Consider the following 14,846-nt stretch of genomic DNA (forward strand, 5'->3'; position numbering starts at 1 on the left):
CCATACTCTGTGGTGATAAAAGGTACTAACAGCCAACAATTAAATACAAAAATCACTGGACAAACCTCTTCAGTGGGAGAAAAGCAGTAGAAGCTTCCCAGAGCCTTGCATACTCAAGTAATTTGTTCATCTGAAACACACTTATGGTTTTAAGAAAAGGAGGACTTGTGGCACCTTAGAGATAAGCTTTTGTGATGCTCAAATAATCCACTGCATGCATCTGACGATGTGAGCTGTAGCTCACGAAAGCTTATGCTCAAATAAATTTAATCTCTAAGGTGCCACAAGTCCTCCTTTTCTTTTGGCGGATACAGACTAATACGGCTGCTTCTCTGAAATTTATGGTCTTAACAGTGCATGTAAGTCTCCTGCTGTAAAATTTATTCTCTTCAAAATAGTTACAAGCAGATTCTTTACTAGAGAGACAAACTCCCCAAAACATAGCCACCCCGAAACTGACCTTTAATGTTTAGACAGAACACTACAGTTTCAAGTTTTATCTTTTTACCTAACACACCTGTTTCCCCTTCCCCCCCACTTGGATTTTTCAGATGCAGTAATCCAAGTGCAAGACCGCATTTTAAAGAGTTTCTTTCAAACAGTAAGCAAAGACAGAAAGTGCTATATAACATATCTAGAAACAAGTCTGGCTTTGTCTACCACTTTCATTTCCTTGATTTATTACTAGATCCTTGCCTTACCCATAGCTTTGTTTCTAATACACATATTATTTGCTTACTTACCACCATCCACAATAATTTCACAAGTGCAGCAACTCAGTTCCATTGTGTAAACTGGGTTTTTAATGATATAAGCATTATCACTTCTTTTGAAACAGGAAGGTAGGGAAGGAATGATACAAAACTAACTGTTTTGACATTTCAGTAAGCAACCTCTCCCCTTTGAAAGACAGAAGTGCTCTTGGTCTACATTTTTGTGAGACCAATTTCAGACTGTGGCAGCCATTTTCTTATTCTATAAACCAATATCTTGATCTGCTAACACCTTCTCTTCCAGCTGTAGATGCTGAGTTTAAAAATAAATGAAATGGAGTAACACGGCCTGGCAGAAAGAGAGAGATTACCAGTCATCTCTCCCCCTCCCGAGGTTGGACCATTCATTCCATCATGCAAACTTCAAAATAAATCCTAATGCCTCTTGTTTGCTCTTCTCTACCACCCTTTCTTACCTCCTAGCATTATCTTGTTTGGGGCACGGTCTGCTTTTTTTTTTAAGTGATGGTTAAAATTCCCATTACACTTCATGCCTTGTCTCCCTTCTGGAGACTTCTTTAGCCTAGTATGTTCTTGTTTCTTTTCCTCTCTTCCCATAAGTCTTTTCTCACAATCCAGCTTTCTCTAAAAAGAAACCTTACATTGAGAATACCTTTTCCTTAAACTATGCTCCTGCCAGTGTCTCAGTTACATTCTGTCTCTGAAAGAGGTTTCCTTAAGATGTGAGCTTCCTGAGCAGAGAAAAGTACTCTAAAGGGCTCATGAGTAATGGGGCAGTAGCCCTAGATATAGAAGTGGGAGGAAGGGACTGTAATGAAGATTGAGATGGCATGCTCTCAGAAGCAGTGCTCTGTGCAGGCCTGACTACACCTTTAGTTATTATATTACATACTCCTTTTAATGATAATCTCTACAGCAGTGAGCTATATCATCACACTTTAGCTGAGTAATAAAAAACAGACATTAAAATAATTTGATCAGAGTTAAAATAGTCACAAGTAGAATTTTAAAAATATTGTGTTTGAACAGTTCCTGATAGGGCACTTTTCCCAAGATAGGCTTGAAAAAAATATTCTATACTTAACTGATTCATGCATACACAGTGTTTTGTTGTACAGCAGCTGTAACAATATTAAATGATAAATTAAAGGTACACCTTAAATTGTTCTTTTACAGAGAGAGTGGCTGGAATTTATTACCTTGGGTAAACAGAAGCAAAATGTCTTCCTTTGATTAAAAAAGTCTTAAATTCTACAGAGAGGAATATTAGTGGAGGGAGGATAAAACACGAGAACGTTCAGTAAGAATGGATTGGTTTAAAAACTTTTTTCTCAAAATACTCTACACGACAGAGTTCCGCAAACCCTTGGAGCGGGTCAAAAATATATCCTAGTTATTTTGGATTCATTCATAAAAGAGTTTATTCCTAATACACAAAATACAACATGAGATACATTTATTTCAATCAAATCCTGCCTCAGACAAATTGATTTTTTTAAACAAAACTGAGTCTGCTTATTCAATTAACGTACTTATTCCACCAAATCAATGTATATGTCGATAACTGAAGTAAATTTCCAAACTTCATTTTAGGATTTAGCTACATGCTTGTAGGAAGCTTCTGTTGTCTTTGTTTAGCAGGAATTCCAGTAGCTCTGAATTCTTCCCTTTGCTTCAAGTATTCAATTTTGCATTCTTCATAAAATGCTGGATCATTATAGCTACAAGAAAGAAAAAACAAACAATATTGTGGCTTCTACCTTAATCAAAGAAGTTAATAACATTTGTGGAACTGAGATGCTACCTACAGCATTAATAACTCTTTATATTTTGAGTTTAATGATCACACACAAGTTGATTTTGAATTTGCCTCTTTCCAATAGCACTTAGCTTAAATTTGCATCTGTCTCCTCCCTAACACTGCCTTCTGCTGGAGAGTATGTTGTTTTCAGACCTAAAGTATGCCACTATGGCGGAAGAACAAAGCGGAGGAACTACTTCTGATATCACAATCCCACCAACCACTGCATTTTTCCTGGATACCAGATGCTATTTTCTCAACATTAATTTTAAGATAAGCAATTGTACAACTATAAAACTACTCTGATAACTTGTGTTCCATGGAATAATATACTTACTTGTAATAGGAGCTGAACATATCTTTTTACTCATAAGCAAGATTTGTGATTCATGTATAGAACCTATTGCTAATAACCTAATCACTACATATTTAAAATGGTTTTAATTAAAAAACTACAACTGCAGATCATCTCATCAGGGGATAGGTGAGGGCTTCTCGAAAAGAGGAGTTAGTGCAAAATAAGCTAGGGTCTGCATTCAAAATGCAATAGATTTTCTGCACTAGGGGATATTTACTGCACACAAGGATACTTTGTGTGGTTTAGCTTTGGAAGTGGATTTAAGCTAAACTGCACCAAGGTACTCTTAGTGCAAAATAAGTGCGTCCCCAGAACCGCTAGTGGGGACTATTTCCCCATGTCAACACACTCTTCATATCTGCAGGAATACACAATTTGTGCCTTTTTTTCAACTAAGGGCTTGTCTACTGGGGAGTGTGATTTCTAAAGCTCACAGTAATTGATCAATGTAGATCCTGCTGGTGTGTTTTAACATAGTGCTATTTCAAGCAGTATCATATTAAAGCCCAAAAGGGAACCTTTAGTGTGCATCAGCAGGATCTACACTGACCAACTAATGTGCAACACTTCAGTGTGCTTCAGAAATCACATCCCTGAAGAGCACATTACCCCATTATGTAGACAAACCCTAAGTAACCAAATCTGCCCTAAGTTATGGTGAAGGGCACAGTGTGTTTAGTCGGGTACAAACAAGACAGGGCCCATAAACAGAAGATTTAACTAATTTTTTCAATTCACCTTAATTTTTAGAAACACCACTTATGATTTAGCAATAATCTGAATTTCACATTTGTTCTATACTGGCTCCTGCTGTAGCACATCTGCTGTACGCCCAATACTCAGATCTGAGTTCTCCACAGTCTGCTGCAAAGGCCCCAGGAAATGAAGCGCTTACACACACACACACCACTGAAGGAAGTTATCAAGATTTATTTTATACAACTTCCACAAGGAAGTCCACAATTAATATACAGATTAATATTTACAGCAATGCACGCTTCCACTACATAAACAGAGCTGTTAACTTGAGCCTGGCAACACATACCTTTGATTTAAAGTTGTTATAACACGGTGCTGACTGTTCTGAACACCAACAAGAGTAATTGCTACAGTTCCTGGTAACGATGTTAATGTATTTTTTCCCCCTTCAGTTTCAGACTTTCGGCCCTAGAGTGACATAATTAATCCTCAAAACAGCCTGGCTGCAGATACTGACACCTAATAGAGTACAAGAGAGACTAAAGAAATTTCCAGACTCATTGCTCACATTCATTGGACAAACAAGAGCTTCAAAAGAGAGCTCAGTACAGGTCTCTGACACCATGGTAGAATATTAGTATCTACCAGCACTTTGCTACCACCAGCAGAGCTGCAGCAGTGTTCACAACCATGGGAAATTTTTCAGAAAAAATGCTAGTGTAAAAGATGCCTTGCTTTCCCTGATCCATGAAACTGAAGATATAATTGCTTTCCTTCAGAAAATACCCCAACCTAGATTCAGTAGTGGAAGTCATGACACCTTGCAAACTTGCTTGAAGAGGCTTAGCATCTCCATTCACTACTGGAATCATCTGAAGATATGTGGAACCTTTTTGAGAGCACCCTGAAACTACATAATGAACTCAGGCATTGTCTAAAGGTCTTGGTGGTTGTCCCCTGCCCCAGTTTCTCAATGGCATCATGACTGTAGCAATATACATTTTTTTTTTTTCAGGGTGACTTACTAGGTAGTTAGACATTCTTTCAAGGCTGCATTTTCCTGTTGACATTTCACCACCATAAGAAAGCCAGACTCTTGGCAGCATTTGGTAAAAGCTGAAATATAAAAAATAGAGAGTTTAGATTCTTTTACTATGGATCCACATTAACACAAGTACAATACACTATTTTAAAAGAGTATCTGACTCCCAAATTGACCTGTTTCTGGCATTATGGCAAGCTTGGAACTTTTGTAACTTCAGTATAGCCAAGCATTACACTTAGGTCATTGATGAGCTTCATGTATTTTTTTTAAAGACACAACTGCAGTCTGGCAGAAGTCAAAACTTCTCATTGATTTTAGCTGAGCATCTTAAAATCTGATGCTAAACTGTCAGGATATTACTACTCTTTTAGCTGTTGCAAAAGAAAGCACATACACTGTGTGACTATGGGTATGTCTATGCCGCACTGTAAACCGGAGTCTGTGGGGCTTGTGGTCTCTGTGTTTCCAAGCGTGCGCTTGAGTGTCCATACCAGGTTTATAATTGCGGGACCCAGGTCTCTCAGCCATGCTAACATGTCCACACTAAATTTGCAGACCTTCTGACTCAGCTCTGCGACGTGAACTGCATCCACACTACAAAATGACAGGGCTTGGGCCCAAATCAGAGTGAGACTCAGGCTCTGGTCCATACCCTGAGCAGCATTCTAGGATCTCGGTCCTGAGTCCTTGCTGACTTGAGTCAATCTGATGTGTGTGTATGGATGGATAGAAGGGGGGCTTGAGCTCAAACCCGAGTGAGAGCCTGTGCTTAGTGTGCAGTGTAGACATACCTATCTTTAAATTTTTACCTTTGATGTGGACGATAAATAATCAAGGCCTGATTTGCCTCTCAAACCAGTTGTACACCAGTTTAAGGCTATTTATTTCAATGGCTACACCTGACTGTTGCTGCTAGAAGTGAGAGGACTATGTATTCCAAACTACACATTTTGGGAGCACTATGTGCTGCTTGGCCAAGGTGCTCTTCGAGCAAAAGCTGGTTCCGAGCTCTTGAATACCACGGTGTCCTCTGCCAAACGCAGACCTCACAAACACTCAGCCTGAATGATAGTGAGACACCTTTAGTATCCAACTAATAATTTAATTGGGTCAAATGCCATGCAGACATACCTGTTCTGATATTATCTAATGTCTAAATGATATGGCTCACTCCTGCAGCCACTATGAAATATATCCAGAAATTGCAGTATGTATATTACGCTGAATAAACCACTAATGCTGCTTGGTTGTATTTTTGTGTGTTATGAACAAAACAAATCACGTTATAAACATTTTCTCATTCACTGACCGAGTCTGATCTTCAAGCCTAACAACGGCTAGCCTGGAGCCTCAAGCTGTTTGTAAGGTCTTTGTCACTTGTTTAGCAACAAGATTTTAATTAGGATCTTTCCTTCATACTATATAACACATTAACACTCTCATATACAGTGATGTTGCTAATACCGCCAACCAATTTCTGAAGCTGTGTATTCTGTGACAAATCCCATTTAAAACTCTACTCTCTACTTTTCATACTGATAAGTCAATGTTATTGTGGTTAAATAGCTTGTGTATGTTAAAAACACTAAATCAATGACTTCATTAGTGTCGTTCAATAAAAGTTAGGACTGTTAACGTGTTTCTTCTATGACTAGGCTTCCAAAATTTGCTAAGCATAATAAAGACTACAATCTAGTGTAGTAATGACAGTAATTACTAAACCAATTAAATACCACTAGCTGGATAATTTCCTCTTGTGAAAGAGCCCTTTGGAGAGGAACTGGGAAACACTGAGGTGAGGTTTACGCCGTGGAGTTTCCAAGCAATCCTCGCCTTGGTGACAGGTCCTTGGGGACCTGGGAGCATACAACGGGCATAGTCTCCCACTCCTACAGCTCCTGGGGCTGCACAAAGAAGGAAACCACTAGTTCCATGGAGAAAATATGCTGCCCTGCTGATTCTTCTCTATAGCAGCACAGCTCAAAGGAGCCTTGCTACTACTAGCTGTATCTCCTGTGCACTGTGCAGTAGCCTTTAGTAGCATTGACTCCAGAATGCATTTCCTCTTTAAAATCCAAAGAGTCAGCAGGAGGAAATGCCAAGGAGAATAGCTGATCATCTGCTCTGCTCCCTATCCCCAAATCCCACCGATCACTCTCAGGGGTGTCTCATAGAGGGGAGAACACAGAGTAGACACATCTCCCTGAGAGAGAGCGAGATGATGGATCCCAGTTCCATCTACTTGCAGCAGTGAAAGGAACCACCCAGCCTTCAGAAAAGTATCTTATTTTGTATAACACAAAAACTAAAAATGGAATGTATGAGGTTCTTTAAATATCAACATTTAAAAATGCATAGCCTATAACTGATTTCCTACTAATTAGTTACCCTGTGTAGTGTGCAATTAATTTTCTTTCCATTCAATAACTTTACAAAAAATATCTAAAGAATTTAATAGAATAGGTTTTGTTTAAATTAATTGGCATTTGCTTACAGGTACTTATGACTAGTTGCTTACAAGAGGTGATGGGTTTTTTTAAAATGCTGAAATAGAAAGCTACTATGATTGCAAAAATTAAAGCCATTGTTAAGCTATATTTTTCTGCTCAACAATTAGATGCACTTTTAGATCCTAGCTAAATGTGTGCAGATATTTTAGTGGATATAATCAGTAAACTGACTTTTCAAAACAGTTACTTTATGCCAGATGAATTTAGGACACTGTTTAACAGTATAATAAATATACTGCTGATTCATTAACAGCAAAATCTACCAAAGCTAAATAAGTAAGAATAAATCAAATTATGTCAGCTGAAAATTGGAAATATACTCTTTTGTTGAAAAATGTAAAGTAATGAATATTGTAATGTAAAATATTGTAATGTAAATGTAAAGTAATGAATAATCCTAACTATATAGACAAAATGATGGGGTCTAAATTAGCTGTCGCCACTCAAGAAAGATCTTGGAGTCATTATGTGTAGTTCTCTGAAAACATCCGTTCAATGTGACCCAGCAGTCAAAAAAGCTAACAATGTTAGGAACCCTTAAGGCTAATAAGATAACAGACAATAAATATCATAATGCCACCACATAAATCCATGGTGTACACACATCTTGAATACCGAGCGTAGGTCTGGTTGTTCCATCTCAAAAAAGATGCATTAGAAATGGAAAAGGTACAAAGAAGGGCAACAAAAATTATTAGGTTTCAGAGTGGTAGCCGTGTTAGTCTGTATCAGCAAAAAGAATGAGGAGTACTTGTTTCTGGCACCTTAGAGACCAACAAATAAATAAATATGCTCAAATAAATTTGTTGGTCTCTAAGGTGCCAGAAACAAGTACTCCTCGTTCTTTTTGCTGATATAGACTAACATGGCTACACAATACATAGTCAACCTGTGGAACTCATTGCCAGGGAATGTTCTGAGGCCAAAACTGGGTTCAAAAAATAATTAGGTAAATTCATGGAGGACAGATCCATCAACTGCTATTAGCCAAGATTGCCAGGGATGAAACCCCATGCTCTAGGGGGTCCCTAACCCTCTGACTGCCAGATGTTGGGACTGGACAGCAGGGAATGGATCACTTGATAGTTGCCCTATTCTGCTGATTCCCTTTGAAGCTTTTAGCACTGGCCACCCTTGGAAGACTGGATTACTAGCCTAGATGGACCACTGGTCTGACCCAGTACGGGCAGTCTTATGTTGTTGCTCTGATTTTCCATGTTTCTCCTCCACATTTGTACACTAATGTTTTTACTCTCATGGTTTTTTGCAAACGGTGATCAATGTGATAAGCTTTAGATCACTTTAGAATCACTTTAGATAAGCTATTACCAGCAGGACAGTGGGGTGGGAGGAGGTATTGTTTCATATTCTCTGTGTGTATATAAAGTCTGCTGCAGTTTCCACGGTACACATCTGATGAAGTGAGCTGTGGCTCACAAAAGCTCATGCTCAAATAAATTGGTTAGTCTCTAAGGTGCCACAAGTACTCCTTTTCTTTTTGCGAATACAGACTAACACGGCTGTTCCTCTGAAACCTGTCAATGTGAAATAGTTACACAGTAGCAAGTCACTGGATCAAATACATTTTACAAGTTTAGTGTACATATAGATACTTTTTGGGTAAGCTGATGCTGGGAAACAAGTTAGTAGAAAAGGGAGCTCAAGGCTACTAGGGCCAGGCTCAAGTCATTGACTGTAAGTGCAAATGTAGCTGAGTACCTCTTCATCTGCATGCATAACAACAGATGCTTTAATATACATTCTTTAATATAGGTGTATATTTGTATGCAGACCCCCAACATAACTCCTTAAAAAATCTGGCCCTGTATATTTGCCGGGACACTATTTCCAATGGCTCACGTTAACTTACTGAGCAGTTGCTAGTGCAATGTTATTCTGTTAACGTACCCTCCACAGGCTCAGCTCTGCATGATGCTGGCACATAAGGAGTAAATATAGATAGAGCCCTGTGTGGATACAAAATTTGTATCTACATCTGATCCGCAAACAAGCATCTGTAGATTCAGATATTCGTGGATATAAAGCAGGTATCTGAAGATTTGCAGGGCTCTACACATAGGGAAATTTGTCTCCACAAAAGTAGCAGGGAGAATCTTGCTGTTTTGCTGAAGAGTGGGCTGGCTGTGGGTTTGATCCTGATTCTGTTGAAGCCCTATCATATTATATACTGACTAAAGAGGGAGTGGGCTTCCAGTTAAACGGTTTCAAGCCACCTGAGCAGGCCTGCTTGTGTACTGAAATCAGAAGGACTTCTCCAATTCACAGGAAAGCAGAGAATCTATCTAAAGTTCCCCCAAAATATTGACGGGAGCCTTTTTACAGGCTCATTTTGAGAAAAGGTAAGGTCAAGCTTTACATTTTCTTTTTGTTTACAAAAGACCTGTGAATGAAAAATACAGGAATGATGCACTGCCTATTCTGACCATTTTGGGGAAAATTTTCTAAAGGGCCTCAGACTGGTTTCTAAAATGTTACATGCTGTTTTGTAGTTTTCCTGGGGCAAATTTCTGCTGGGGCAAAACTCAGAAGTGCATATGCAAATCACTATTTTATCTACCTTTACAGTATCCATCACCATGCTACCTTCAAAATCCCCCTGTGAGTTGGGAAAGTATTCATGTCTAAGGAAGTTACATGAACAATATAGTTCAGATGTATAATGTACCAATATCACCAGAGGATGGTCAAACCTAAAGGCAGTGCAGGCTATATACTGATATAATGCACTTTTTAAAGGTGAATGAACACTGAAAACCTTTCCAAAATAAGTGTATTTTAGTGAGATTTGAGTGAAAAGAAGGTGCCACGTGCCCAAGGGAACATTTTCATGCGGAAACTGAATACGGTCTTAAAATGCCAGACTACTTGATATATATGTACACTAGTTTCCATTTTAGCAAGTTGCAAAAACTTAAAAGTCCACAAAAATGAAGTTTTTAAGGCTGCTTTTGAACAGCTGGACCTACATGTATTATAAAATGGTGTTACTAGGAAAAATAAGAGCAATACAAGATATGCAAAATGTGCTGTAATAGCACCCGGGTATTTATTTAGTTTCTTTTTAAGAGAATGCTATTACTGAATTAAAATGTATAGCTTTTTTGTTGTTTCTTGGAGATTTCTACAGTGTGGCCCTATTTCACCATTTCATAGCAACGTGACAGCTATAATCAGTATAAAAAAATAAAATGTGGCTCTCTCATTAAAAGCCTTCTAAAGCTTAAGACTTGTCTAGTGACCATTCTGATTTCTAGCCCCCACAGGCTCATGCCAAAGTGCTGTGCTGCTTTTTTGTAATAATCAGTCCTTCTGGAAGCTGCAAAGTAAAAAAAAAAGGCTGAAGACAACAGGAGGTCCCTCTCACTTGTTAGCTCTCCAGTCTTGATTCGTTGAAGGCGTGATGTCCCAGTGAACAAAACTGGAAATGCATAGCGAGCATTCCCTAGCTTCAGAAGGCCCTGCTTGTGGTATATGGCCACGCAAACAGAAAGCATCATTACAAAGTGATAAAACTGCTTCAAGCTATATAGCTTTAATGTTCCCGACACTTAACACAGAAGGAAAAAAAGGAGCAGGTTAGAGCATATTAGACATCGCCGCATGAACACACACTACTTAATTACTCCTCTCTCCTTGTATTTCTAAGCACTTTAAAATCCATGTGATAATGGTGTAAGGGACTATGGTACAAGGCCATTTTACTTAGAAATATTTGCCAGAAGCTCTCCAGCAGCCAGGAGAGCATTGTTCTAATTTTAATTATCTCCAATTTTATATTTTTTTCCATTAAATATCTTATGATCTCTAAATGCAGAACATCAAAAATTCCAGTATTAAAAATCTGCTTTGGGGAATAACTGCACAAATTGGGAGCAGTATTTTCAGATGTAATCTCAAATCAAAATCTATAGAAACAGATATTAGGTTTAGCTGTCACCACAATATTCTGGTTCTAGCTATTTTCATACCGCAGACCAGTAACTTCAAGGTACATAATTGGCTACGACAAAAAAGTAAATATCTAAGATCTGATTAAACTCGTAATAGTTTAATATTTTCATTTTTAACAGCTACCAATGTAGATTGTAACTCCAGGAGTCTAACCTTTCACATTCAACAGAATGCAGCCTGTTTCCTGATATTACATGCTGAGTGAGGAACAGTTGCTCTTTCAATAATGATCTCAGCTCTGGTGATGGGAGGCACCAGAATATGGAAATAAAGACAGAAATTTGACTTTTTTGTTGGTACAATAAAATATTTTTTAAAACTTGTCCACTGGTTTGTGTGTGTAGTTAATGAGTACTCCCTCTCCTGTGGGTGTCAGCCATACATCAAAAGACCAGGCAGGACTAAGTGACGGCAAACCAAGCTTCTCCCATTTCAGACACTCTGGGTGCAATCCTGGCCCCACTGAAGTCTATTGTAAAGCTTCCACTAACATCAGCGGAGCAGGATTTCACGCTCCATTTTCAGAATCCCCAGTTAATGACTTCCAAGCTGTCAAACAAACCTGGTTAGCCTACACCAGTTGTCACCAACTGGTCAATCACAGTTTGGAGTGAATGTTTAATTAAATTCAAAAATGTATATGCTTGTTTTGTTAAAATATTATATGTTTGCTGTTGAAGAAAAACATTCAGAATATATAATAATGTTGCTTTAGTTAAATACAACAATTTAAATGTCTGTCTGGTGATGTTCTCCTCCTAATACAGCATGGCAAGAAAATCCTCCAAATATTGATTAACCTGTTGAATTGGAGATAGTTCACCTCCCAATGACTTCATAAAAATCTGCTTCAATTATCATTGGTAAATGAAATAACCAAGCAATCATTCATTTTCTGATATAGCTGTAAAACTAATCTGAAAAGTTTTCAGAATAAATCACTTTAAAAATGTATTGTGTGTACCGTCTAAAAATGAAACCTACATCTACCTCTGAGTTGTGAAGAAATGTATTAAGGTTGATAACAACCAAAAAGAATGTACTTTTATGTAGAAATCCATTATTAAATTGAGTCTTCCTGACTAGTGATTTAAATCAAATCCACCCTGAGAGAACTTGTGGAGAAGGGGCCCACTTAGAGAGTTTCTCAGGGAGGAAAGTGGAAGAGAACAGATCCTGTCCCTTCAAAGAGGAAACTAGGGAGATGATGAAGGCTCTGTTGATGCAGGCAACGGCTCCAGAATTAAGACTCTATTTTGAGGGACAAGCAAAGAGTGAGCAAATGGGGGAAGTCCTGGAAGGAATCCCCTACTTCCTCTTCCCCTCCACTATCCTTCCAGATCTGGAGGAACACTGAAGCAAGGTGAATTCATCTAATTTCACCCCGGTCCGTGCCCTCTGGCAAGTAGCTGGGTGGCGATATTGCAGAGTCACTGCTTTGTTGGACATGGGCTGCACAAAATACACAAGAATATAAGAAAAGATGCTTCTTGTAAGTAATCAGAAATATGTGACTTCCTGCCAAAAAGCGAGGATGGATATGCCTCAAAACTATGGGAAAATTAGCCTCACAACATGTGGCAACACCAAATCAGAAACAGACCATCGTTAAATGTGATATAAAACTCCACTTCCAGTGTGATACCCTATCCTAGGCAAAGACACTTTGAGACATATTGACTTTGGTAGCATTTGTTTGCTTGGTCATGCTAATTGAGTTACTAAAACTGTAACCAGCTCCAGTTTTACTGATATGTATCCAAAGAAAACATCCCTGATTCACAAGTAGTGAAGCCATACAAGAATAATAAAAGGTATTTCCTCTTAAATATGACTCTCAGAAGTTCTCTGGCACAGGCACAAGGGCCATCTCTCATTTTCAACACCAACTTATCACCTCTCTCCATTTCAGACAAAGCTGATTTACCTCATTTTTATTGTTGTAAAGAAATTAAACCCAAATTAACTAAAGCTTTAGACACATTTCTCATGTATACCTCATTCTGATTCTCTCTCACATCTGTGCCCTTATCACACTGAGGAATATAATCTTGAATGCTAGGATAAATGTACTGTCCAATTTAATATCCTTCCTGATTCCCTTATTTCATTATTACATCTATTACACAACAGTTACTTCACTGAAACAAATCAGCATTTTAACTGATTATTAAAACATTTTGTTTCCTGTACAATTTTAAAAATAGATAACCTAGTACACCATTCTAGATGTCCTCAATGTAGTGATTTACTTTAGAGAGAATGAAAATATATTACAATACGGATAGTCATAGTCTATAGTTCAAGTACATTTATTTCAGAAGGGTAGGGACTGAACCACGAGGCTGAACCAGGATCCAAGTTGAGCCAGAAAGAAATGCATACAAAATCCAAATTTCTAGCCAAACTAGATGTGTGTGTGTGTGTGTTTTTTAGATACACATTCTATTTAGCTTTATAGAGTATCATTATTTTTAGTAACAAATTATAAAAGAAACTGAACTATTATTTATGAGGTTTCTCAACACACTGTATTGCATTTCTGTGATAGACAGTTTGGTGTATGAAAGGGTTTGGACTGGTGCGACACTAAAAGGTAGGAGGAGATAAAGTACGTGCAACTATAATTTTACATTTTGAATTACATCAGTTTCTTCAGTGCTACATCAAAATGAAAGGCTGGCGTTACATATCGTTGCAGTATGTGTGGATACACTAAACAGTTCTGACACACAGTAAATACAATAACAAGTGAATACAAGTGAGTCTTAATAGTCCTCTTTGAATTATAAGCTTAAATTACTACCAATGGAGAAAAAAAAGCTCTCTGTGAACAGTTGACAAGTGGCATGTAACAGAATCACCTACCCATTGAATTATTTTTCTAAAGATGATTGATCTGTCAAGGTAATGTGAGAAAACGATCTTAAACACGTGAAAAAAGATTATGATGCTGAACATTTTTACATATAATAGATCATGGAAAATTAATACGATCGTGAGATCTTTTGGTCCCATCTCCACAAGCCTTTAAATATAATTTAATGCTGTTTAAAAGGAGTTCCAACTAAACTGATTACCAATGCTGTTAGACACTGATGTAGGATCAAATTATGCTCTATGTTAAAAAAAAACCCAGTGCTATAGCCTAGCTCAGGATTCATATCAGAAAGTGGTTTGAATGGAACCACATTTAAACAAAATTTGAACATATTTCCTAAACTTTGAGCCCCAGTAAGTACAGGGCCTTTGTTTCTTGCTAGATGCAGAAAAATTCATACTAAAACACTCAGGGTGGAGGTGGATGGGTGTGTCTGTTATATAACACACAGACTTGAATTGCAAACATTTATTCCATTTATGGTCACATTCAGTGGGACAAAAACAAAATATTAAAATATTTTATAAAGTTTTAATATGTATAAGTTTTTTAGTTTGATCACATAGAAAAAAAATCCTCTGAACTTGCCCAAGTGCTCTCTACTAAAAGGAAGAACTGCCTGGACTTTGATTTAATGGGGCAGATCCATATCTGGTGTAAATTATCTTAGTTCCATTACACTAGATGAGGATCTGCCCAAAAATCTTTAAACCGGGCAAAGGTTGAATTTATGTGAGATTATCTTGCCGTCACAGGTATTTCTCTTCTTACTGAATAAACAACACGGCAGAGAATGCCAACTGCGCAGTAGGGAAAATAAGACAAGTGTTTGTATTTTCTTTTCAT

The 14,846-nt window shown here is 37.8% G+C and overlaps 1 protein-coding gene across 1 annotated transcript in view; it reads right to left on the reverse strand.

Annotated features, from left to right (window-relative positions):
* Positions 1 to 2,137: 2,137 nt before the first annotated feature.
* CMC1 (C-X9-C motif containing 1) overlaps positions 2,138 to 14,846 on the reverse strand; it is a 65,474-nt gene continuing 52,765 nt past the window's right edge. The window contains exons 3-4 of the mRNA XM_048838649.2: positions 4,618 to 4,708; positions 2,138 to 2,455 (exon numbers count right to left, since the gene is read on the reverse strand). Of these exons, the coding sequence (XP_048694606.1) occupies positions 2,335 to 2,455; positions 4,618 to 4,708 (212 nt within the window). The 3' untranslated portion in view covers positions 2,138 to 2,334. The remainder of the gene's footprint in view (positions 2,456 to 4,617; positions 4,709 to 14,846) is intronic.

Source organism: Caretta caretta, chromosome 2 (genome assembly GCF_965140235.1).
Source record: "Caretta caretta isolate rCarCar2 chromosome 2, rCarCar1.hap1, whole genome shotgun sequence".
In the NCBI taxonomy this organism is placed as follows: Eukaryota; Metazoa; Chordata; order Testudines; family Cheloniidae; genus Caretta; species Caretta caretta.